This window comes from Ovis aries, chromosome 25, assembly GCF_016772045.2.
Source record: "Ovis aries strain OAR_USU_Benz2616 breed Rambouillet chromosome 25, ARS-UI_Ramb_v3.0, whole genome shotgun sequence".
Classification (NCBI taxonomy): domain Eukaryota; kingdom Metazoa; phylum Chordata; class Mammalia; order Artiodactyla; family Bovidae; genus Ovis; species Ovis aries.
The window spans coordinates 25,300,793-25,325,115 of record NC_056078.1 but is presented as its reverse complement, the minus strand read 5'-3'; the positions used below and the strand labels follow the sequence as shown (position 1 = coordinate 25,325,115).

Here is a 24,323-nt window from a genome sequence, read left to right as displayed (position 1 = left end):
ATCCTTCTCTACTGACTCTCCAAAAACCTGGGAACACACCTTACTCTCCTTCTGATTTTGCCTCAGTTCGGGGCCTTTAAATGCTCCTGGTGTTGCCCACCTGGCTCTGATCTGTACTTTGGGCCAAACTGCCCTCTAGGGACTTTCCCAACACCCAGGACACCCCTTGAAGGTGTCCCTGCTCACTCTCCTCCCATTTCCTGGCCGAATCAGTCCCTGCTGGGGACCCTTCCCACAGGGACCTGCATACGCCCTTCCTCGTCCCCAGAATCCCTGAGCCACTCATGCTGCATCACGGCTTTCTCCTCACCAGCCAAGAGCTGAAGCAGCACTCTTCTAGATTCTTCCTCCCGTGGCATCCCTTCCTAGCTCCCAGCTTCCCAGGACCACCTGAGCCGGACTCTCCCGAGCACAGAAGGGATCCCTCTTGGTTAGGTCCCCACTTTGATGGCAGGCAGGATATGAGACATCCTATCAGGCAGGGAAGGGAAACAACCAAGCCTCTTTCTGCCTGCAAATGTGCCTCTGACACCAGGACACAGTGTCTGATAAGGATTTCAGTGATCTGTAAAGTGCTAGAGGAACTGAGCATAAAAAAAAAACCAAACAAACAAAAAAAACACTAGCAGTGCTAACTAGGAATCAGGAAAGCGCTAAGTACTCTCCACGGAACTCTCTGAACCTCCGCCACATGCCTGCAAGGTGAGTATTACCACATTTCTCAGACAAGACCATCGGGGCAGAGAGAGGTTAATAACTCCCTTGAAGATCACACAGCTGGTAAATGTCAGAGCTGGAATCCAAATCTCTATGTTCCCTGGCTCCAAATCTCCTGCTCTTCACCAGCTTTCTGTACTTCAAGCAAGAACAATTGAAACTGACCGGGAATTATGAGGATGACAGACACTGTGATCTGAAATCTGGGCTGCCTCAGAAACCCCGATGCACACAGCTGCTCTGCCCAGGCCCCGTCAATGCAGCCTCACCTTCATCTCATTAATCTTGGCATTCTCTTCCCAAAAGCTATCCCAGATCCCAGGGCTCAATCTCCGGGGCCCCAAGGGAGGGAAGGAGCTTCCCAGGGCTCCTGGACACCCTTTTAATTAACCCAGACGACCCTCTTGTGACTGAGGCCAGCTGAAGCCTGTCACGGCCTCACCAGCTCCGGTGGCACCTGAACTGTGACTCCCAGCTGTGACTCAGCCCACTCGCCCGCCAGCAGATGTGGTCCCTCCATTTCCCACAAGCTCAGCATCTGTTGGCCACCCCTCCCTGGCTTGGGGACCCTGAGTGCCGGCTCCTCAGCCCCTGTGTCCAGCGGAGGGCCCGCCAGAGCCCCCAGGGAGTGTCCTGCTACAGCAGGCTTCTAGGGGCCTGCCTCTGAGCCAGCAGAGACCTGGAGCGGGGTGAGCCCTCTGCAGGTCCTTGCAAGTGCTGCCTGCCTCACACACCCTTGTTTGGAGCTTCCTCCCTCACCCCTGAAGGGGTGCTGCCCATTCCAGTTACTCCTGGGGATGATGAAACGTGCCCACCTGTCGTTCTCGCAGCTTAACAACGATGGTGGGCAAACTGGAAAACTCTTCCTGGACCGTGACTCGGAATCCACAATAGATTGGTTAGCTTGATCACAGCACATCACCCAGCAACCTCAACCTTGTTGGTGAGTGTGTGTATGTGTGTGTGTGTGTGTGTGTGTAGCCTAGACTCCAGATAGTGAACACACAGCCCCCTAAGCAACCTAGGTGGGACAGGCAAAAATTTTCAATCATGGGGTAATTCATTCATTTGGGAATAAGTGCTTTGGAACTGATTCTATCGGGTGCAGGTGAATCAGAGGAGCCAGGTCCCTTTCCTCAGGGGCTTCTTTCAACTCTGTGTGACGTTGCACAATTTGCCATTTTCATTATCATATATGATCTCACAGCCTGGCGTGCACAGTATCTGGCCCATAGAAGAGTAGAGGAATAAATGAAAGCTTGAATAAGTAAGTGAATGACGGATGGGGATCGGGGGCCAATCAGTGGGAACACGGAAGGCGAACATCACAGACTGTCATTCCCATCTTCCAAATGAAAGGCGAGGCTCTGAAGAGAGTGTGGGCTGGCCACTGAGAGGCCTCTGGTGTGTGCCCCTGGCCTTGTCACCCCTGCACAGGGCTCCTTACCTGGCGGGCAGTGACATCCTGGGGAAGTCTTCAGGGTCTCCCGGCGCCTCCGTGAGTGGAGCTTCCATTTCTGCACAAGGAGACAGAGAAGAGGGGTCACTGGGGGTTGTAAATGCCAAGCCCTGGAAAGCAACTAGGGATTGAAGGTAGGGTAGGGGGCTAGTGAGGGGGATGGGGGACAGGGGGTCTGACAGGGGCACCCATCCTGGATCAAACACTGGCCACCAGGCATCTGGGTAATAAGAAGCAGATGGAGAGGTCCCATCTCAGTCACCTCGGGGTCTGATGTCTTTGGAGAGCTCTGAAGAAAATTAACTTGAGCACAAGACCCTATAAAGCAGTTTGGCCTCCCTGCACCCGACACTCATGAGCACAGCAACCTGCGCTTCTCGGCTTTCTGCTAATTGTTTCCTGTCTAGTTCTGAGTGTCTATGCATCCCGGGGGCAGGGACAGTGACCTCTGTTCTTCTGGTGTCACTCACAGAGCCAGACACAGGCAGGCCCACTATCCCTCCATCAGACCCCTTCCCCATCAGCTTCCTTACCCTTCAGCCAATCTGGAAGGCACCAAAGACGCGGCAATAAGCAGACTGAGATGCCTGCCCAAGGAGCTGCCGTTTCCATGGAGACGAGTGGGCAGCACATACACAGCTGCCAGTCCAGGCTCCTGGAAAGGGCAGGTGCTGAGCACCCGCATCCTCACCGCCACCAAGGGAGGGAGCTGGAGGGGAAGCCAGAGGTTAACAGGTATGCTCTGGGGCCAGACTGCTGGACTCCTGGCCTTTCTCAGACCGAGCTGTTAACAGTTCCAACCTCATAGGTTACTGAGAGGATCAAAGAGGTTGGTGCATAGAAGGAAAGGTGCCTGATCCCCAGGAGGCATCAATCAGTGTTAGCTGTGATTACACTTTCATGGCAAATAGAAGGGGAAGAAGTGGAAGCAGTGACAGATTTTATCTTCTTGGGCTCCAGAATCACTGCGGATGGTGACTGCAGCCGTGAAATTAAAAGACACTTGCTCCTTGGAAGCAATGCTATGACAAACCTAGACAGCGTATTAAAAAGCAGAGAAATCGCTTTCCTAACAAAGGTCTGTATAGTCAAAGCTATGGTTTTTCCAGTAGTCATGTACAGATGTGAGAGTTGGACCGTAAAGAAGGCCGTGTGCTGAAAAATCGATGATTTCAAACTGTGGTGCCGGAGAAGACTCTTGAGAGTCCCTTGGACAGCAAGGAGATCAAACCAGTCAATCCTAAAGAAAACCAACCGTGACTATTTGTTGAAAGGACTGATGCTGAAGCTGGAGCTCCAAAACTTTGGCCACCTGATGTGAAGAGTCAACTCACTAGAAAAGACCCTGATGCTGGAAAAGATTGAAGACAAAAGGAGAAGAGGGTGGCAGAGGATGAGATGTTTAGATAGCATCACCAACTCAATGGACATGAATTTGAGCAACTCTAGGTGATAGTACAGGACAGAAGAGCCTGGAGGGCTACAATCCACAGGGTCGCAAAGAGTCAGAGACGAATTAGCAACTGAACAACCACAATTACATTCCTTTTATAGGTAAGGGACCTGGGCTCAGAGAGGAGGCTAATCTGGTCAAAACTATGGTGGAGGAAGGCTGAGATCTGGACCCGTTTCTCTGAAGCTAGGACTGCAGTTAGAAGCCAGAGTCAAATTGGCCCCTAGATATATTTTATTTGGTTCTACAGTGATTTTTTTTTCCAATGAATTTGTCACCAGTCTTTTGAAGAGGCTGATTTCAGATGAAAGTCCGCGTTTCTAACTTCTTTTGAACAAACTGGAAGATCTAGCCACATGGGGCCTCTGCTGCGTGACTGGCTGTGACTGACTGTCCTGTGCGCTGTGGGCCCCACTCCAACGCGCTGACCAGTTATGATGCCAGCTGGCTCCTCATAAGCATTTCCCCAGCACTTGCCTCCTCACCGTTATGTAGTTCTCGCACTCAGGGTGAGGGTAAAGGAAGTCACCTGGAAGGTGTTGTAGGATTTGGTGTCACCTCTAGTTTGGCAGTGGAGAGAGAAGATCAGGAAATCTTCCCAAGGATTCCCATCAAACTAATATCTGCTGAGCCCCCACTGTGTACTGGCACTGAGCTGGGTGCTTTCACACAGGGAATCACATCTAGTTTTCATAATCAAACTCTGCATGCGTGCTAAGTTGCTTCAGTCGTGTCCGACTTTGCAACACTATGGAATGTAGCCTGCCAGGCTCCTCTGTCCATGGGATTCTCCAGGCAAGAACACTGGAGTAGGTTGCCTTGCCCTTCTCCAGGGGATCTTCCCAACCCAGGGATCAAACCCAGGTCTCCTGCATTGCAGGCGGATTCTTTACCTTCTGATCCACCAGGGAAGCCAAATAGTGACTGCATTTCTTGATGAAGGAAAGTAGGCTCAGAGAGACTGAGTGACTTGAACTTGGACTGGTGTGTGGTGGATATGGGATGAGAACTCAGGCCTTCCGATGCAAAGTCTACTGCATGCTGACGTATACAAATTCCCCTGGCAGAGAGAGCTCAGCCACCGTGTGTGTGTGTGCATGTGCGTGTGTGTGTGTGTGTGTGTGTGTGTGTGTGTGTGTGTGTGTGTTGGGGTAGGGACAGATATGCTGTGTTGAAGGGGAGGGCAGAAGAGGACAGGAGGTCAAAGCACATAGGAGGAGGAAGGGAGGAACAGCCCTAAGGGGCGCCCCGCACTCAGAAAGGGAGGCTGGCACACAAATGCTGGGTAGATGAACACTGAGGTGGGCACAGAATGGCCACTGGGCAAATCGAGGACATCCCAGAACGAGGTCTGGCGGAAGGCCCTGTGATGCCCAGCTCTGAACCCAGCTCCCTAGCACCACTTTCCAGGAAGGGACTGTGCATACCCACTTCCACATCCCTTCCCACTAACAACCTGTAGGCTCTCCAAGGGGCTTATCTGTGGCTGTGCGCGGCACACAAGTGGGTGTGTGACCCAGCTCTGCTAAATGAAGGAGCTGGTCAATGGCTAACAAGCCGTTGCCTGAGTGTGCAGCATTTTGGCTATAGGTTGCAAACATTAGGGCTGTCACTCATTCAATAACTGCAAGATGCCAAGCACAGGTTGGACCCTGGAGATGGAGCATGCAGCCCAAGGTGGACAGGAGCCCTGCCCTCCTGGGTTCACCTTCCAGTGAAGGAGACGATGAACAGAAAAGCAGATGAATATATAACCCAGGCGGTGATAAGTGCTATAGAGAAAAGTAAACCAGGGTAAGGAGACAGAGAGTGACAGAAGGTGGTATTGCAAACTCAGGGGTCAGAGGAGTTCTCTCTGTGCAGGGCACGTTTGAGAAGAGAGAACTGGCTGAAGTAAGGAAATGAGCCAGGGAGCAATCTGGAGGAAGCATGTTCCGGGCAGAAGGAACAGCAGAAGCGAAGGCTCAGAGACAGGGCTGCATGTGGAGTTTTCAAGGAAGAGGAGAAGGGACAGTGTGGCAGGAGTGACTCGGGCAAGGAAGGAAGGATAGAATGTGGTGGGAAAGGCAGAGCACTGGGTTGCTGGCAAAGGCATTGAGATTTAGGAGGACATAGATTCGTGACATTCCCACAGCTTCTTGACAGCCAGAAGACTCCAGAGCTAGCACAGATGCTGCGGTGAGCCATTCAGCTCTCACAGTCAGGCTCTTCCTTAGCTGTTGGGTACAGTGGCTGCTGACAGCTCAGCCCCTCTCTAGGAACCACTCTCAGCTGAAAGAGCTGCCTTGACCAGGGTCATATCCACGCCCCCCAAGCAAGGCAGGCCACAAACAGCCCCATTTAATAATAAAGAAAACGGAGACTCGGAGAGAAAAGGGGATTGCTTTGAACAGGTAAGCCACAGAGGGATTAAATTCCAGGTCCTCCACCTTCAAGTTCAATGTCGTGGGGTTGTTGCTGTTTAATCACGAAGTCATGTTGTACTCTTTGCGACCCCATGGATTGTAGCCCACCGGCCTCCTCTGTCTATGGGATCCCCAGGCAAGAATACTGGAGCGGGTTGCTATTTCCTCCTCCAGGGGGTCTTCCTGACCCAGGGATCAAATCTGTGTCTCTTACATCTACGTGCATTGGCAGGAGGATTCTTTGCTGCTGAGCTAACCAGGGAAGCCAGGTTCAATACTTTGGTTCAGTTTATCCTGTATATATGGCTACTGCTCCCTAGTTGCTTCCGTCGTGTCTGACTCTGTGTGACCCTATGGACTGCAGCCTGCCAGGCTTCTCTGTCCATGGGATTCTGTCAGAAAGAGTACTTGAGTGTGTTGCCATGCCCTCTTTCAGGGAATATTCCCGACCCAGGGATCGAACCCGGGTCTCCTTCACTGCAGGCAGACTCCTTACCACTGAGCCACCAGGGAAGCCCAGGTTCAATACTTTGGTTCAATTCATCCTGTATATATGGAGCTCCTACTAATTGTGCGACTACAAAACAGAGAACAAGACAGTCCCCATCAACAAAGGAGTTTGAACTTTATGTGGGAGACACATGTTGAGTAGTGTCCAGCTGGTTGCAGACTTTGAGAGCTGAGTGGATAAGGGTTTGGCCCAAAGCAGCCAACCAAGGGCCTGAAGCAGAGGAAGCACGTGGTCAGATCTCGGTGGTCTGACAGCATGTTGAGAAAGATCAGGACAGTGAGAAGGTTGGAGGCTGAGGTTCCTCTCTGGAGGCTGTCAGTCACACATCCAACAGAGAGACACTGGAGGTCGCATTTATGGCCTGGCAGCTTGATGGAGAGTGGCGGATGAAGGGAAGGGGCCACACAGGAGGAAGAATGGACGGGGCACAGGATGAACTTGGGGGTGGGGGTAGGGCCCGGGCTCAGCAAACATTTTCTGTGAAGGGCCAGTTACTAAATATCTGAGGCTGTGTAAGCCATACGACCTCTGTCACAACCACTCAGCTTTACTGTGTAGGCGAAAGGCAAAATAAGCAAGGCCGTGTTCCCATAAAAACGGATTTACTATAACAGCCTTCCAATGGGATTCAGTGCTTGCTTGCTCACCCCTGATACAATCTTTATGCAAACATGCTGTTCTTCCTCCCATCATAAAAAAAGAAAAGAAATGAAAAGTCCTCATGGACTCTACTTAGCTCTTTTCCTGGAAAAACTCCCTGATGGAGGGTGTCTTCCCTGCTCTCCCCTGGACCACTCCTACCAGGCTCTTAGCCTCTCTCCTGGCTTGATCTCCATGAGGCCTTTCTGTAACAGGTTTGCTAGCCTTCTTCCTCGTTTTATTTTCTCCTTCCAATTTTGTTGTCATTGTTATTGTCTTATTTAGCTTACTTATTGCTTCCCCTTTCCTTAGAAGGCAAGCTATACAAGGACACGAATATTTTGATCTGCTTCATTCATTAATATATCCTCAGTGCCTACAGCATGGCCCAGCGGCACATGGGAGGTGGTCAGTAAATATGTGTTGCTCAGGAGATCTCATGTAGTTCTAGATTTCTGATCTGTCTTGTAAACGGGAGGATGGCTGTCCCTTTCAGGTGGGCATGTGCTATCCCGACCACCACAGTACCCTCTCCCTGGCTAGCCTCACTGCCTTAGGCCACTAGCCTGCCCCACCCCAGGCATCTGAGTTTGAGACTCTGGGTTTGAAATCCCCACGCTGAGGCTCTGGGGCAGGTGTAAAACTTTCAGAGTCCCTGGGGTGGACCCCCAGCCGCACTGGACAGAGAAGCCTTCCTGCTTCACCCGTTGGCAGCCAGGGCCTCCTGGAATGCCCCTCATGGCCAGAGCTGAAATACCACCTGCCTGATCATTGCAGCTATTAAAATGCCTGTATCAGTATCAAAGGGAAAATGCCAAGTGGCCACTCGCTCTCCCCAGAGAATGCAGCTCCAGTCTGGCCTGGGGTTTAGGGCCCATTCCCTCCCTGAGTCCAACCCCAGGGCTCTTAAAGGGATCAGGCTCAGCCTGGGCCTCTGTAATACGTGGGTGGGTCCAAGTCCTGGTTTGAGGGAGGGAGCCCAGAGCAGAGGCCAGGTGAGCTCCGAATTCTGTAATAGTCATGACCTTGAGCCTGGCACCTCCCCCCTGGAGAATCTGCAAAATGGGGATATTAGCCACCTTCCAGGAGACCCAGGTCTGATCCCTGGTCAGGGAGATCTCTTGGAGAAGGGAATGCCAACCCACTCCAGTACTCTTGCCTGGAAAATCCCACAGACAGAGGAGCCTGGTGGGCTACAGTCCACGGGGTCACAAAGAGTCAGACATGACCGATCAACAGTAACCTCTCAAGTGTTGCTGTGGGAAGTGTCTTGGAAACCAAGAAGTACTTACCAGGTAGACTTATTATATAGGAGTAATATTAATAGTAATAGCTATCCATATTGAGCTGTATATACTGGGCACTGTGCTAAGAGCTTTAGTATTTAATAATTAATTTTTGATATTAGTGTATGACTCCCATGAAAACCCACCTGCCCTTGGAGGCTGCAATGGGATTCTATTTGAGGTTAGCACATGCCCCAACCCTCGCCCCCCACCCCCTGCTGAAACATCACTCTGTATGGAGCATGTGGTGTTGATACAGACTGGAGCTACCTTTGGGAGTCTTAGGACCTTGGGGTCTAGTCCCAGCATTCCCACTAACTGCAAAGCAAGAGGTGTTGCCCCTCTGGGCCTTGGTTTCCTCATCCATAGAACAGGAATACTATTAGATATCACTGGACCACACAGGACAGCTGGAGGGATAAGATGAGATGAGACCAGAAAATCGAAAGAGGGCTCCAGATGTGCAGAAGGGCAAACACCTGCTATGCTGGCCTGTTTTTCTTAGTGACCAGATGAAGGCCACTTCTCTCTTGAGCGGATGCCAGGCCTGCCTTCTCCCACCTGCCGCAGTGAGGCTGGCCTGGCCTCATGTACTGCTGCCGACACGTGGTCCTACCCCTCCACCTCTTTGGAAACTCAGACCCCTTCTTCCTACAAGGGGGTGGGTGAGTGAGGGACCTGTCTGCCACCCTGCCTTTTGACCACAAGAACGAGAAATTGAAAGAAGGATTTGCCCATTGAAATGACCAGGCTGGGCAAAGCTCTGTGCTAGCATCTGATTACAATGCCTGGCACAGAGTGTGTGCTCCATCCCAGCTGCTGGAGCGTACTCCTCACCCCACTCCATAGCTGCTATGGGGCTGGTGCCCCGCTGGAGACTTGAGGAGGCCCTTTGAGGGCAGGGCCTGGTCCAGTGTCACTGATCCACACTTGAACCAAATTACTTACTTTTAGGCCTGCCTCCCCCACCCCCTGAGGATCCATCCCTGTGGTCCCACGTGGGCTCTGGCCTTGGGATGGGGAGAATTCAGATAGAAAAGAGGGCAGGGAAGGGCAATCCAGGGAGAAGCAAAGGCTGGGTCCCAGAGAAGGCAGGAGAGGAACAGAGGGGTTTGTTAAGGGGACAGGCCCTCGTGTGGCTGCCTGCCTCTGAGCACAGGCAGCTCAATGGGATGGAATCAAAGTGGAGGAAACCGAGACACTCAGCCTACACCCACCCAGACTGGACTCGCCCTGTCTGCTCTGGGAGGCTGTGTGCTGCGGGCCAGGAGCGGGTGCCCCGGGGCAGTCTGAGGGACTGTCTTCTTCCTTCCTCCCCCGTTCTCTTTGAGGGACTTGGCGTCTGATCACAGACTGCCAGGGCCTCAAAATAGGGGACTCTCTAGATGCCATGAGCTGCCGCCGCCTCCCCATTTCACCAGAATCACAGAGAGATATTGCTCCAGGCTCTGCAGGCCAGAAAACTCAGGGGACAGAGGTGCACGTCCCGGTGTGAACTTGCCAGCCTTCGTATGAGAAAGTTCTTCCAGCTCAGCTAAGACTGCTGCAGCCTCAGGAGACAGGAAACAGGATGGGCACTGGGTTAGCACGAGGCCTAGGACCTCCAGTTTCGGGGGGCCTGAGGTCATTCCTGCTCTCAGTGCAGGATGAAGCAGGGTCCCCCACAGTAGAGTGGGGAGGGGCTGGAAGCAAGAGTGCTGGGATGGAGATCAGACCCTCTCCGACACTTCTTTCCCTCTCACGAGTGGGTATCGAGCATCTCTGTTTGCAGAGCCATGCAGAGTGCTGGGGACCCACATGTGAGCAGAGCAGACATGGAGGCTGCCCTCACGGGGCTCACTCTCCAGGGAGGGGCACCTCAGGGCCTCTAAACCACACATATCAACATGGAACAGCCCGTCATCAGAGCTCTGGCAGGAGAGGGGAGGTGTCGAGAGCCAGTCCGGGGGCGCTGACTAGGCTGGTTCAGCATGGGAAAGTGACAGCTGAGCTGACATCCGAGGATGCGCAGCAGCCTACCAGGGGAGGGGTCCAGGTATGGGGGAAACAGCTAAGATCTGATATAATAAGGTGCTTCTCAGAAACCAGGCAGCAGGCTTATACATATTAACTCAGTGCTCACAGAAACCCACCCATGAATGAGGAAACTGAGACAGAGACAGGTGAATTAACTAGCACATGGCCAAGAAGAGCAGAGGCAAGATCTGAACGTGGCTCTGCGCCCATGACCCTCTCCTTGAGGCTATCCTAAGTGGGTGGGGCAGTGGGGAGACTGACTCTTTTCAGGAGACTGCAACATCTATTCCTGGAGTGCCAGGCACTGCTCAAAGCACTTGTTTTAACTTTCTTTAATCCTAAAAACAACACTCACAGGGGGGCGATACTCTTACTATCCTTAACCCCAGTTTATAGAGATACAAGCCAAAGCACAGAGAGGTTAACCCACTTGCCCAAGGTCACACAGCCAGTAATTAGCAGAGCTGGGCTTGAATCCAGCAATCTGGGTCTAGAATCTGTGTTCTTAGCCATGACCACATACAACCATTTGGCTGGACTCTAAGAGAAGGTGAGCCATGAGGTTAGAGAGGGTGGCAAGGGCCTCCCCTCATGGATCATAGTAAAAAGCAATATGAAGTCACTACTGCTGCTGCTGCTAAGTCACTTCAGTCGTGTCCAACTCTGTGCGACCCCATAGACGGCAGCCCACCAGGCTCCCCCGTCCCTGGGATTCACCAGGCAAGAACACTGGAGTGGGTTGCCATTTCCTTCTCCAGTGAAGTCACTAAAGGGCTATAATCAGAGAACTGGGGTAATAATACTTAGAGTTTTTGAAAGATTATCCTGGCTGCCACGCAGATGATGAAGGGGGGTGGGGCAGAGTGAACAGGGGCAGATGAGTGAGGGTCTCCTGCCGTGGCCTGGGAGAGCCAAGGGAGGCCTGGGTGGCTCGAGGCAGGCATGACACACAGAAGAGGATGGCTCTGTGGGAGGCTGAGATGCTTCAGTCTGTCCTGGAGACAGGACGTGCAGTGCTGAGTGTGCAGGGGCGGACGTCCTGCTGAGCTGAGAGACGCTGGATGTGAGGTGCTTTCAAGACATGCTGGAGGAGTGGGATGGCAGGTGTAGGATGGACCTGGAGCTCCGAGGAGATGAAGAACACCCACACGTTACAGCCAGAGCTGTCTGATCACGGAGCAGCCAGCTGCACAAGCTGGGGATCTCCCCGTTACTGAGGGTGTGTAAGTCTGAGAACCAGGGATGTTTGGGGGATTCATCCCAGCACATGACTCCTTTCCTTCTAACACTCTGATTCTATGAGTAGGGAGATGCTGGAGGTGGCAGGACCACCCTCACTTCCCATGTCACTTCCCAAATCTCCACCTCCCCAGCTCCCAGGGAAGTCACATAGGCCATTTCTGGGAGAACCTCAGCTAATGCCCCTTTAACCAGCCCCCTTTCTTCATCCCTGTTCCTGTCCTGCCTCACAGGCCACCTTGTCAGAACATGATCCGATGCAGAAAACCTCCAAGTGGTGGCTGAAGAGGCACCTTCACGGGCCATCTGTAGTGTACCAGGAGGCTGCAGGTGTAAAGTCCCGAGGATGGAAGAGTCCCACGTCCTGCGACAGCCTTTGTGGGGAAGATGTGTCCTCCGGGGGCAGTAGGGCCTCCCTGGATGAACTTAAAAAACAGGTAAGAATGAGCTGCCTGGCAGGGGGCAGGGTGGACCAGAGCTGCCCGTGGTGGCTTGTGAGGTGAGCTAAGGAAAGACAGAGACCTCGCTTTGGACTGTGGGCAGCAGGGAGGCCAGGGAAGGTGGGGATGAGGGAAAGGTGAAGAAAGGGGGCTGAGGAGACCCAGTCTATGTAGACTCCAGCCACATAGGGATTTGGGAAAATCCACAATAATCTCCAGGAGGGGAGACAGGGGTCCAGTGTCTTCCAGGAAGGCTGTGCCCAGCCTCTCAAGCGGGCAGTTCCGCCCCTTTGTACTTGGCTTGCCCTCACCCTTTGAAGGATTGGAAGAGTCCTTGCTGCCAACAGCCACATCCCCGCCCTTTGGGGCACAGAGAGATTTTGCAGGGAGGCCAGCACCCTGGGCAGGAGCTCTGTAGACAGGAGACAGGAGTGCCCACTTGCGGCTGTTGCTGAGGCCTTCCTGCCAAGCAGACGACACGTGGAAGAGCCAGGACCCCAGCCTCCTCTGGCCCTCCCAGCCCCTCTCTACACCCGGGCCTCAGTTTCCCTTGGAGGAGCTCGCTGACTTTCTTTCCAGTTTACTGAGGACTCAATAAGACTGCTTCTGGGAGGGGAAGAATCCAACCAAAAGAGATGAGAGAAGCATTCCTGAGGCTTCTCCTGTAACCTCCTTTCTTCTGGATGGATGGCAAACTCTCAGCTGATTTTATTCTTTGAAAAACTAAGACCAAGGGACTTCCCTGGTGGTTCAGTGGCTAAGAACACACTTTTCAATGCAGGGGACATATGTTCCATTCCTGATCGGGAACTGAGATCCCACTGCTAAGATGCTGCAGGGCAACTAAGCCTGTGTACCTCAATGAAGAGCCTCTGCAGCCAAAGGGGGGAAAATATATATGTAAACAAAGGACTCTAGTGGTAAAGAGCCTGCCTGCCAATGCAGGAGATGTAAGACACATTGGTTTGATCCCTGGGTGGGGAAGACCTCCTGGAAGAAGATACGGCAATATTCCAGTATTCTTGCCTGGAGAATCCCATGGACAGAGGAGACTGGTGGGCTACAGTCCATGGGGTTGCAAGGAGTCAGACCCGACTGAAGTGACTTAGCATGGACACACAAGACCAAAACCAAAACCCAACACCCTGCTCCAAAAAAAATAAACCCCAATGCTTCCCCTTCTTTAACCCTCCCATACTTTCAAACCGTGCAGTGCATGGTAGGGCTGATACTGAGTCTCACTGTGACCCTGCTGACTGCCTCCATCAGCCCCTGAAGCATTGCTCTGGACTCAGGCGAGGGGCCCTGGGTAAACTGCACAGGGTGGTCCTGGCTCAGGGGAAACAGATGCAGTTTCTGTCTCTGACTCTTTGGATAAAAATAAAGTACAATTGTGAACACACCAAAATGGTTAGTTAAAAGAAATCTATAAAAATAAGTGCAACGTTTGCTGCAGAGCAACTTGGGAGGGACTGTCAACTGCGGAGCTCATTAGACAACCCACTGCCAGACCCTGCCCAAGGGGATTCACATCAGGGTTTAGGGAAGGGGAGTCAGCCCTGGTATATTTTAAAGTCCTGCAGGTACCAGTATGCAGCTGACCCATCACCAGTCCAGGGGCAGGCCTTTGAGGGTGTGCAGACATGAGAGAAGGAGGGGAGAGTCACTTTTAAAGGTTAAGTTTCTGGAGGACTTTTATCCTTATCTTGATCCAAAAGGAAACATTCAAGAAACTGCAGAGGCAGACAGATAGATGCACGTGATATAGGAAGGCAGCAGGGCAGAAGAGGGAGAAAAAAAAGAAGCAGCACAGGGCGATACAGCAGGGCTGAGACTGGGGCTTGTGCAGAATCTTCTGCCTGAACGACTCTGCTCTGCCTGGGGATGACTCCCAGATTTCGGGCTACGCTTCCTTAGAGGACAGTTCAGTGTCCAAAGGACAAGACCCAGCCCCTCCCTCCTGGAAGCCCAAACATTTTGGAAGCCAAGGCTGGACAGGGACTTTCCTGAGGGTCTTTATCACCAAGACTTGATGTAAGCCTCAGTGCCATTCTTAAAACAAAGATGCTAATGTGAGCCTTACAAATAGCTGTGAAGAGAAGAGAAGCGAAAAGCAAAGGAGAAAAAGAAAGATATAAGCATCTGAATGCAGAGTTCCAAAGAATAGCAAGAAGAGATAAGAAAGCCTTCTTCAGCAATCAATGCGAAGAAATAGAGGAAAAGAACAGAATGGGAAAGACTAGAGATCTCTTCAAGAAAATTAGAGATACCAAGGGAATATTTCATGCAAAGATGGGCTCGATAAAGGACAGAAATGGTATGGACCTAACAGAAGCAGAAGATATTAAGAAGAGGTGGCAAGAATACACGGAAGAGCTGTACAAAAAAGATCTTCACGACCGGGATAATCACGATAGTGTGATCACTCATCTAGAGCCAGACATCCTGGAATGTGAAGTCAAGTGGGCCTTAGAAAGCATCACTACGAACAAAGCTAGTGGAGGTGATGGAATTCCAGTGGAGCTAATTCAAATCCTGAAAGATGATGCTGTGAAAGTGCTACACTCAATATGCCAGCAAATTTGGAAAACTCAGCAGTGGCCACAGGACTGGAAAAGGTCAGTTTTCATTCCAATCCCAAAGAAAGGCAATGCCAAAGAATGCTCAAACTACCACACAATTGCACTCATCTCACACGCTAGTAAAGTAATGCTCAAAATTCTCCAAGTCAGGCTTTAGCAATACGTGAACCGTGAACTTCCTGATGTTCAAGCTGGTTTTAGAAAAGGCAGAGGAACCAGAGATCAAATTGCCAACATCCGCTGGTTCATGGAAAAAGCAAGGGAGTTCCAGAAAAACATCTATTTCTGCTTTATTGACTATGCCAAAGCCTTTGACTGTGTGGATCACAGTAAACTGTGGAAAATTCTGAGAGAGATGGGAATACCAGACCATCTAACCTGCCTCTTGAGAAATCTGTATGCAGGTCAGGAAGCAACAGTTAAAACTGGACATGGAACAACAGACTAGTTCCAAATAGGAAAAGGAGTACATCAAGGCTGTATATTGTCATCCTGCTTATTTAACTTCTATGCAGAGTACATCATGAGAAACTCTGGACTGGAAGAAACACAAGCTGGAATCAAGATTGCCGGGAGAAATATCAATCACCTCAGATATGCAGATGACACCACCCTTATGGCAGAAAGTGAAGAGGAACTCAAAAGCCTCTTGATGAAAGTGAAAGTGGAGAGTGAAAAAGTTGGCTTAAAGCTCAACATTGAAAACGAAGATCATGGCATCCAGTCCCATCACTTCATGGGAAATAGATGGGGAAACAGTGGAAACAGTGTGAGATTTTATTTTGGGGGGCTCCAAAATCACTGCAGATGGTGACTGCAGCCATGAAATTAAAAGACGCTTACTCCTTGGAAGAAAAGTTATGACCAACCTAGATAGTATATTCAAAAGCAGAGACATTACTTTGCCGACTAAGGTCCGTCTAGTCAAGGCTATGGTTTTTCCAAGGTCATGTATGGATGTGAGAGTTGGACTGTGAAGAAGGCTGAGTGCTGAAGAATCGATGCTTTTGAACTGTGGTGTTGGAGAAGACTCTTGAGAGTCCCTTGGACTGCAAGGAGATCCAACCAGTACATTCTGAAGGAGATCAGCCCTGGGTTTTCTTTGGAAGGAATGATGCTAAAGCTGAAACTTCAGTACTTTGGCCACCTCATGCGAAGAGCTGACTCATTGGAAAAGACTGATGCTGGGAGGGATTGGGGGCAGGAGGAGAAGGGGACAACAGAGGATGAGATGGCTGGATGGCATCACTGACTTGATGGACATGAGTCTGAGTGAACTCCGGGAGTTGGTGATGGACAGGGAGGCCTGGCGTGCTGCGATTCATGGGGTCACAAAGAGTCGGACACGACTGAGTGACTGAACTGAACTGAATGTGAGCTGACACCAAGTCAGCTCGGTCAGTGCCACCTCTGTGACAAGCTGAATTGAACAGTCCCTGAACCTGGCCTCTGTGACCTGCCTCAGCTGACTTAGGGCAATGTGGTACTTTATACAGATGGTCTACACATGTGGCTCTGAATGCCAGCTCTGGGGCAGACTACCTGGGTTTGAGGCTCTGCTACTTACTAGCAGCAGTGTGACCTTGGGAAAGCAAAGCAACTTCTCTGGGCCTCCACACTCTTCTCTGTAAGAAGAGAATAGTAAAAATATAACCGCTTCATAGGATTATTGTGAGAATTAAATTAATTAATAGATGTGGTCTTTTCCAAAGAGTTGGCTCTCCGCATAGAACAAGCTGCTCTGCAGCAAACATTACACTTATTTTTATAAAGTTTAACTAACCATTTTGGTGTGTTCAAAATTGTACTTCACTTTTATCAAAAATTCTATTTACACTTAAAAAAAGCTGGGGACACGATGCGGCCTCATTTTGTCTCCACCAGTAATGAGTGAGGCTGTAATGGTTCCAGTTGTTATTACCTGAATCCTGCAAAAACACTATTAAGAGGATGTTGTGCCCATTTTTCAGGCTGGAGCACTGAGACTCAGGTCACACAACTAGGTAATAGCAGAGGAGGGATGCTCCCAGCTGCTCTGTCCAGCTGAGGACACACCACACTGAGCCATCCCCACTCTCAGCTGGGACCTGTGGTGCAGCTCTGACTCAGGAGGAGTTCCTCACTTCAGCCTCTGACTGCTGCAAAACACCAGCTCCAGGGCACAACCCCCTGAGCAAATGCTGGGCAGACAGCTGGGTCTGGGTTGAGGGAGTGGGTGGAAGGGAGCTGACTTCTGAGATGGCTTCACTGGCCTCTGGCAGTGGGACCTTAAATCAGCAGCTAATTGGTGAGGGCTGCCTACTCTGTGCAAAGCCCCAGGCTAGCTTCAGTGAAGGACTGGAGACCAGCGAGCTCCTGCCCCAGCCCGTTCAGTTGTATGTGATCAAATGGAGAGATAAGATGTTGAAAGGCAGTGGAGAGGAGGGCTCACTGCACAATGTGTCTGAAGCTAAGCCATGGTTGGCAACAGATTTTATCTTGTGCGTTGACTCGAGTAGACTGGGAGTGGCCACCTGGAGAGCTGTGTTGAGAAGGATTCTGAAACCTAGGTAGGCTCCCTGGGCGTGTGTTGAGTGATTAGTAATGCCTGCTGCTGTGGTTCTGGGGTGAGAGAAGTCAGCACGTGCCCTATTTTCCTTCTCTGAGTTAGATACTTGGCACGGCCAGGCAGTTATTCAGGAAGTCAGCAGGGGGAAGGGCCATTTTGGGTCACGGTGTTTTGGGAAGACTTTCCAGAGGCATGGGGGCAAGTCTGGAATAGGGGGAAAGGCATCTCTCTGAGAGTGTCAAGTTGGGAGACTATGCGTAAGGCAGATGGCATTTTGTTTTATATGCTTTGACTTTTCCCCACTGTCTTCCTATGAGGGCTGTGGGTCCTCAGTGTGGTTTGGAGCCACTTGCTAGTTTTAAGGCTTTCAGAGAAGCAATGAAACTTTAACAGCTCTCCCTAGTTTTATCTCTAGGAAATACTTCTCTGTGTTTTTAAAAAATTAGAGTCAGGAAATAGTTCTTCAGCTTTTTTTTTTTTTTTAAGCTGGGCAGCACAGCTTGCAGAATGTTAGTTTCCCAACCAGGGATTGAACCCAGGTCGTTGGCAGTGAAAGCACTGAGTCCTAACCACTGGACTGCCAGGGAATTCCCCAACAGCTCTGTGTCTTGAATGTCAACTCTTGCTAGCGGGGTAGTAGTTTCCTGTGTTGAAGAGGATTCTAAGGCTGTCTGCAAGCTCAGTGAGAAAGTGTATGGCAAGTGATTAATAATGTCTGCTGAGGGCCAAGAAGTGGAGAGTGAAGCACACGCTTGCCTTGTCTTGGCAGCTACTTGGCCAGACAAACACTATTGTCCAGGAAGGAGGTGCCTACCAGAGACAGAGGTCCTGCTTCCAGGCTCATCTGACGCCTGGTGTGAAGCTGTGGACCTGTTTTCTCATCAGTAGAGTGAGGGAACTAGACTTCAGGGTCTCTGAGGGTCTTTCTTCTATTAAAACTAGTCATTTAAGACCAGTCATTTACTCACAGCATGAAAAGAGGAGTAGTTTTAAGACTGACTCAGGGGAGCACTGGCGATATCTGAGGACACCTGGATCTAAGGTCTGTCCATTAACTGAGGTCCAGGTACCTGGGATGTACGCAGGGCCCTCTACACAGGTCATGCCACACACACCTTCTCTGTTTAAGACCCTGCTCCTGTCTCATCTCAGTACTTCATTCCTAGAGGACCCCATCCAGAGCCCTAATCTCTCAGCCACTGCTTTGATCTCTCCTCCAAATGCCCCTGGAAAGAGTTCAATAGGGGGCTCCTGTACACACTCTATAAATGTGAGCCTTTCCTCTTGTAAGGGTTGTTATTATTATTTTTAGGGATGAAAGAGTCTGCCTGGGGTTCCTTGACATTTTAGCCTGGAAGTTTCAACTACTTCCTCTCCCAGGGGATTCTTGGAGTGGAAAATGCCATCAATACCCAAAGGACTGAATCAGAGATGGTGGGATGGAGGTACAGTGATATCAGTCTTCTCATCTGTAAAATGGGGTAATAAGCCTGTCAATCCTTGGGGAAGTCATGAGGATGGAAAGAGACAATGTGCATGGCACTGGCCATTGTATCCTCCTATCAGAGTTGCTGTTACTCTTATGGTTGGGGAAGGGGAATCAGCCTGGCCTCCCTCAGCATTCACCTTGAAGGTGGCTGCTGACACCCCCTTGCTCCCCCTCAGCCTGCTAAATGGATTTGGCAAGTTTAAATTCCACCCTCTTCTCTGTCATCGCACACTGTCTGCCCAGCCCTAGGTGACATCTGATTTCCTCCATTTGGGACATTCCTTTTTTTTTCACAGCAAGCAAATCAACTAACGGGCAGCTGGAGCGCTCATTAAGGGTCCCAGACCGGGAGAGAGGCGCTGATGGGGGAAGAGCTGGAGCTGCGGTCTGGAAGCCACACTCCCAACTCCCCTGAGCGGGCGCCCGCCCCCACACTCCTCTCCTGGCCCTGACCCACCCCCTTCCCAGTAGCTCAGATCACTCAGATCGCAGCCTCTGCTCACATCTGCCCTTGCCTCACCTCACTACAGGCTTCTCTCCTATGGAGTCCCCTCAGCCTGGCCCCCCTCTCCCTCCTGTTTCCCAGACACGGCCTCCGCCCCCAGTATGCTGCTTTCCCCACTGGGATGGGTGGTGAGCATGCGGCCCTGGACCGCTGCCTCCAGGCCATCGCTCAGGCTGTGTGCTTCCCCAGGACGGCCCTGCCCACGGCCCTTCCTCCACCCTTCAGGGAGTGACCCAGGCTCACTGGCTCCGGGACGGATTGCCTTTGGCTGCCCCGTGCTCCAGGGAGCTCTCCAGAGGCACTCGTGACCTGTTGTGGTGGCACCTTTCAGGGCATTTTTCCACCTGCCATCTCCTGAGAGCCCCACAGCAACCCCAAGAGGAAGGCAGGGCCAGGGCTTCACAGAAAAGGGATATGAGGTGAGGGCGTGCCTGAGGCCACACGGCTGGCAAGGCCACATGGCTGGCAAGGCCCAGCTGGAATCCTGGCACACGGGGTGCCTTTGGGCCTCTGTGGGCAGGAATCCTCTGCATGCCCATTTCACAGACTCATTCTGCAACAAAACCATTCCCCTGTCCTATTCACCTGGGAGTTTCCGGTGGCCCCAGTTCTCACCTTTCTCCTCACCTCTGCTCTTTGTTCTGACCTAGGAGAACAGAGCGAGGAGAGGAAAGGGTGGAGGAGGGAAAAGGTGGAGTTGCTCCTGAACACCTTTGCTGGCCCAGACTCTGCCTGCTCCAAGCACAGAGTCATCCCATGGAATTTTATGTGGTGACATCCATGTTCTAAGGCTGCACTGTCCTGTCTGATGGCCACTCAGGTATCTATCAAGCAGTTATATGAAAGATGGCTTAGTGTGACTGGGGAACTACATTTAGATTTTATTTAATTTTAATTAACTTAAGTCTAATGAGTCACGTGTGACTGGACAGTGCAGCCTTGAGAGAGTCCCTTCCAGAACAACTGACCCGCAGGCCCCTCCGGGAGAGGGCTCCTGAGGTCATCGCCATTTAGACCAGGTCACCTGCCCCTCCCCGCACAGGACTGCTCCCTCCCTCTGTCCCAGTGCCCTCTGCTATGACCTCAGTTCCCACCACTGAGGCTGCCATTTCCATTCATTCTTCTCTGTCTCCACAAGGGCCCTGGCCAGGCCACTGTCCTCTCTGGTCCGTGCTAGCCTCTTATTTGGCATCCCTCCTCTACCTGGCTCTTCACCTCCTTCTGTGTACATCACTGCTTTCCTCAAGACCCCTCCATGGCTCCCCATTGCTCGTACAAAGATCAAAGTGTCTCTAAGGCCCCTCTTGACCTCAGCTACCTGTCTCTCTCTCTGGTTTTCAGCTTCCAGAAGCTGTTCCTTTTGCCCCCTACTCATCCCCATTTGCCGGGAAAACTCCTAATCACCCTGTAAGTCTTCACTTGAAAAATCACTTTCCCAGGGAGCCACTGCCATCAGGGGCCCTAGACCTCCTCTACTTCCATCCTCGTAGCATTTTTCACATGACGTGGTCACTGTCCACTCCCGTCTCTGTGTCCTACTTGCCTGTAAGTTCGGGAAGGCAGAATCGTGCCCCCCACCACAATGCCTGACCCACAGCTGGCTCTCAGGTTCACTTTCGGAATAAGCACGTGAGAGTGGACAACGGAAGGTGGCAGACACACTGGGGAGAGCACTGGGGCCAGAGTCCCTGGAAGCTTGTTCTAGTTTTGGATCTCGCCACATGACCCTGGGAATCTACGGCCCCACTCTGAGCCTTAGTTCCCCCATCTTCAAAATGGGGGTCTGACAGTCAGTAAGAGTTTAGACAGGAAGGCTCAGCCTGGTGGATCACACTGTCACCCCCAAGGTCCTGGGAGCATGAGGCGTGGCCTGGCTAAGTCTTAAGTGGAGGAAGCCAGGATTGAGGAAAGGGTAGGGGCACGCCCTGGCTAGCAGGAGGGGCCAGGAAGGGGAGATGATGGAGAGAGGAACTGGGCAGGACACTCAGGGTCAGGCGTTTGTCCCTCAGCAGCCAGGACCCCAGGGATACCTGAGGCAGCCTTCACGTCCCAACATCCTCCCTTCCACGCAGCAGTCCCCTGTGCACAGCCAACCAGCCAGCAAAGGCCGTCTGTCGGCACTGCGGAGTCCACCGGCTTCCCCCGGAGTCCCAGGGGACCGTGGGTGGCTTGATGGAGCCCTCCGGCTTCCCTGGGGCCTGGCAGGGCGTGGGAATGAGCTAACGGCAGCAGTCACGGGTGCACCTCTGGCATCAGTAAACTTGCTCTGCTCCGGCCCTCTGACCTCGCTCTCCGTGATTGCCCAGGAGAGCTGCTTCGGCAAGTGCCAGCCTTTGCCTGGTAGAGGCACTGAGAAGATGCTGGCTGTAGGGTACTGGGGCATCATGCCAGTATGGCCACGGCACCGCTGCCGTCAGAGCTGGGCTCTCACGTTTACCATCAGCACCACCCTTGTGACGGTAGAGTGGAGCTCAGGGGATCAGAGTGTTTGCCTCAGGTGGCACAGCTTCTAAGTAGCAGAGTGGGGATAAAAGCCCAGCCTGCTGGGCTCTACCTCCCGCTCTTCATTGTTCGATACACCATCTCCTACTAAGTAAGAGATGCGCCCCCCGTTCTTCCCCTCGGAAACTGTCCATGGCCAGCCTGCTCCAGGACTTCTTCCCAGACGGCCGCGGCCTTTACCTGTGGATCCTCCCCTCATACGAGGCCCTGGGTCTCCTGAGCTATCCACATCCTCAGACATCACCTGGCCTAATGGTCTCCTGGCCAATCGCTAGTCGGATGGCACCCCTCAGACTGTGTGTCCCTACTTTCTGTGGACTGTGGGTCTCTTCATGATTCTCGGGATTGTCCTGGGTAAGAGACACTAGTGGCTTCTAATACACTGAGGTTCAAGGACATTTGGGGAATGCGAGAAAACTCAGCATCCTTTTCCCAGAAAGACACACAGACACAAAATGTTGGGGACCATTCCAGGGGACCTGGGACAAGAAACACAGCTTCAGAACAAGACAGTGAGGGCTTGTTTGTGGCCAAGGACAGCATAACCGAAACCACCAACACCTGGGCCCTAGCGGTCTGGGCAGAGACCAGCCCACCACGTCCTGCAAGGCCTGTTAGCTGTCCCCCTCAGCCCCGGGGATAACTCACTCCCTCTCTCTTCCCAACAGAATATGGCAATAAAAGGCAGCACTGATCGTCAAGGGATGGATGGGGAGGGCTGCGGGGGCCCAGCAAGCCTCGGCCCCGGGCCACCGGGCTCAAGTCCCGCCGCGTGGGCGCTGGGCGGCTCTCACACTGCCCTGGCGAGGAGCCGGGAGGGAGAAACGGAGCCTGGCCGCCTTTGCGCGCCTCCGCGCCTAGCCTTCCTCCACCTGCCCCGCGCGCTCAGGACGCTCCCGGCGGCGCGGAACGTGGGAGACGCCTGCTCTAGGCGGGAGCCGAGGGGTCCTGCGCTAGCCGCCCAGGTCCTCCTGCCCGCTGGCAGGGCAGCGTCCGTCCCTGGCCCCATCCCTCCCGCAGACAACTGGGGCGAGGCCAGGGCTCACCGCGCGGCAGAGAGCGAGCCCACGGGCACCGGCTGGTCCAAAGTTTGGAGGCTGCGCGAGGGGGCGCCGCGGGGAAGGAATAAAAGGAAGCAACAAAGAGCACAGACCTCATCCAGCAGTTGGTTGACTCGTCCCAAAATAGCCGGCTCCATTTGCTGCTCCCCACGCTCCGCTTCCAGGCGCAGCACCCGGGCCTGCAGCTCGACCGTCCGAAAGTGGGCGAGCAGGCTGAGCGCCAGCGAGCAGAGGGCCAGTGCCAGCAGCCCGCACGACCCCGGGCTAGGCAGCCGCGCGCAGCGCTCCGCCGGCGCCACCGCCAGCGCCACTGTCCCGGGTGCGCCCAGCTCCCCAGGGCCGCGGGCACCGGCAGCTGTCGCTTTGCGGGAGCGCTCCGCTACCATCCCCTCGCGTCTTGAGAACCAATAAATAAATAAATAGAATAAATAAAGGCGAGAGCCGCTGCCCCAAAGCGCGATCTCAAGCTCCGGGGCAGTAGGGAAAAGGCTTGTGTCGCTGGAAAAATGTCCCTTTCCTTTGCTCTCGGCAAAGAGGATGGAAAAAATAGCAGCTGGAGGGGGAACGGGGGGAGAAAAAAAAAAAAAACAACCAGCAGTAATCGGGGGGGGGGGTACACCCAGGTGAAAAAAAAGTTGCTTCGAAGAACGTTCCAAGTCCAGGAAAGTTAGGGAAATCTGGCCGGCTCTCTTTTCTGCCCCGTCTTTCCCTTCAAGTATCTGCAGTCCGGAGTTGGTTCAGCAATGTCTGTCCTTCTTGGTGTTTCCCGTCGCCCGGGCGAGCCAGTTTCAGTCCCGGGGCGAAGGGGTGCACATGGAGGGCCCCATGGGCAGAGGTGGGTCGTGGCCGCTGCCGAGGAGCGCTGGGGCCGATTCCGGCGCCTCTGTAACTTGACACACTAGCAGCGGCTGCACGGATCGGATGAGCAATCCGTGCTACTTCCCAAACTAATCTCTCCCGCCCCCCTCCCCTCTCCTCCCCTCTCCTCCTCCCCCTCCTGCGGGGCCGACGGCTTGGATTTGTTTATTTATGCAAACTCGCCCGGGGTGGGGGGCGTGGTGTGCGCCGCCCGCTGCCCCAACCCACCGGCCACGGGAGCCCCTCTCCCGCGCTCCCTGTCCCCTTTGAAGTGACACTTGGGATTATTTATAGGCAGGAAGGGGGTGTGGAGTGGAGCTGGGGGTTGCTTCTCTCCCTTTCTCCCAATCCACACTAGGGTCCTCTTTACCTTCCTGCTAAGTCACGGGTCCAGACATCACTCTGCTTTCTGACAAGTCGGCATAGCCAGTCTTTGTGATCCTCCAAGGAACCCAGTGGAGTTACTGTCAGGGATCTAGATGGATGTCTGCCTCCTGAGCAGGACTGTCTGATTCTCTTGAGCTGCTGCTGAGCACCCCCTGACATGTCTCATCCCCTCTCTTCCTCCCCAAACCAGCTCCACCTCCGACTCTGCGCCTCCAGCCGCCCCAGC

At 52.8% G+C, this 24,323-nt stretch overlaps 1 protein-coding gene across 1 annotated transcript; it reads right to left on the bottom strand.

Moving 5' to 3' along the window:
- Positions 1-2,042: 2,042 nt before the first annotated feature.
- Positions 2,043-23,775, bottom strand: LOC132658677 (collagen alpha-1(XIII) chain-like). The gene is made up of 2 exons (XM_060406865.1): positions 22,945-23,775; positions 2,043-2,234 (listed from the first exon to the last, which is right to left on the bottom strand). The coding sequence occupies exons 1-2, from the start codon at positions 23,236-23,238 to the stop codon at positions 2,043-2,045; spliced, it is 486 nt and encodes a 161-aa protein (XP_060262848.1). The 5' UTR covers positions 23,239-23,775.
- Between the last annotated feature and the right edge of the window lie 548 nt (positions 23,776-24,323).

Coding starts and splice junctions, on each gene's coding strand:
- LOC132658677 (XM_060406865.1), bottom strand. CDS start 23,238: ATGGTAGCGGAGCGCTCCCGCAAAGCGACAGCTGCCGGTGCCCGCGGC. Junction 2,235..22,944: donor TCAACCAACTGCTGGATGAG/GTCTGTGCTCTT, acceptor CTCCTTGTGCAG/AAATGGAAGCTCCACTCACG.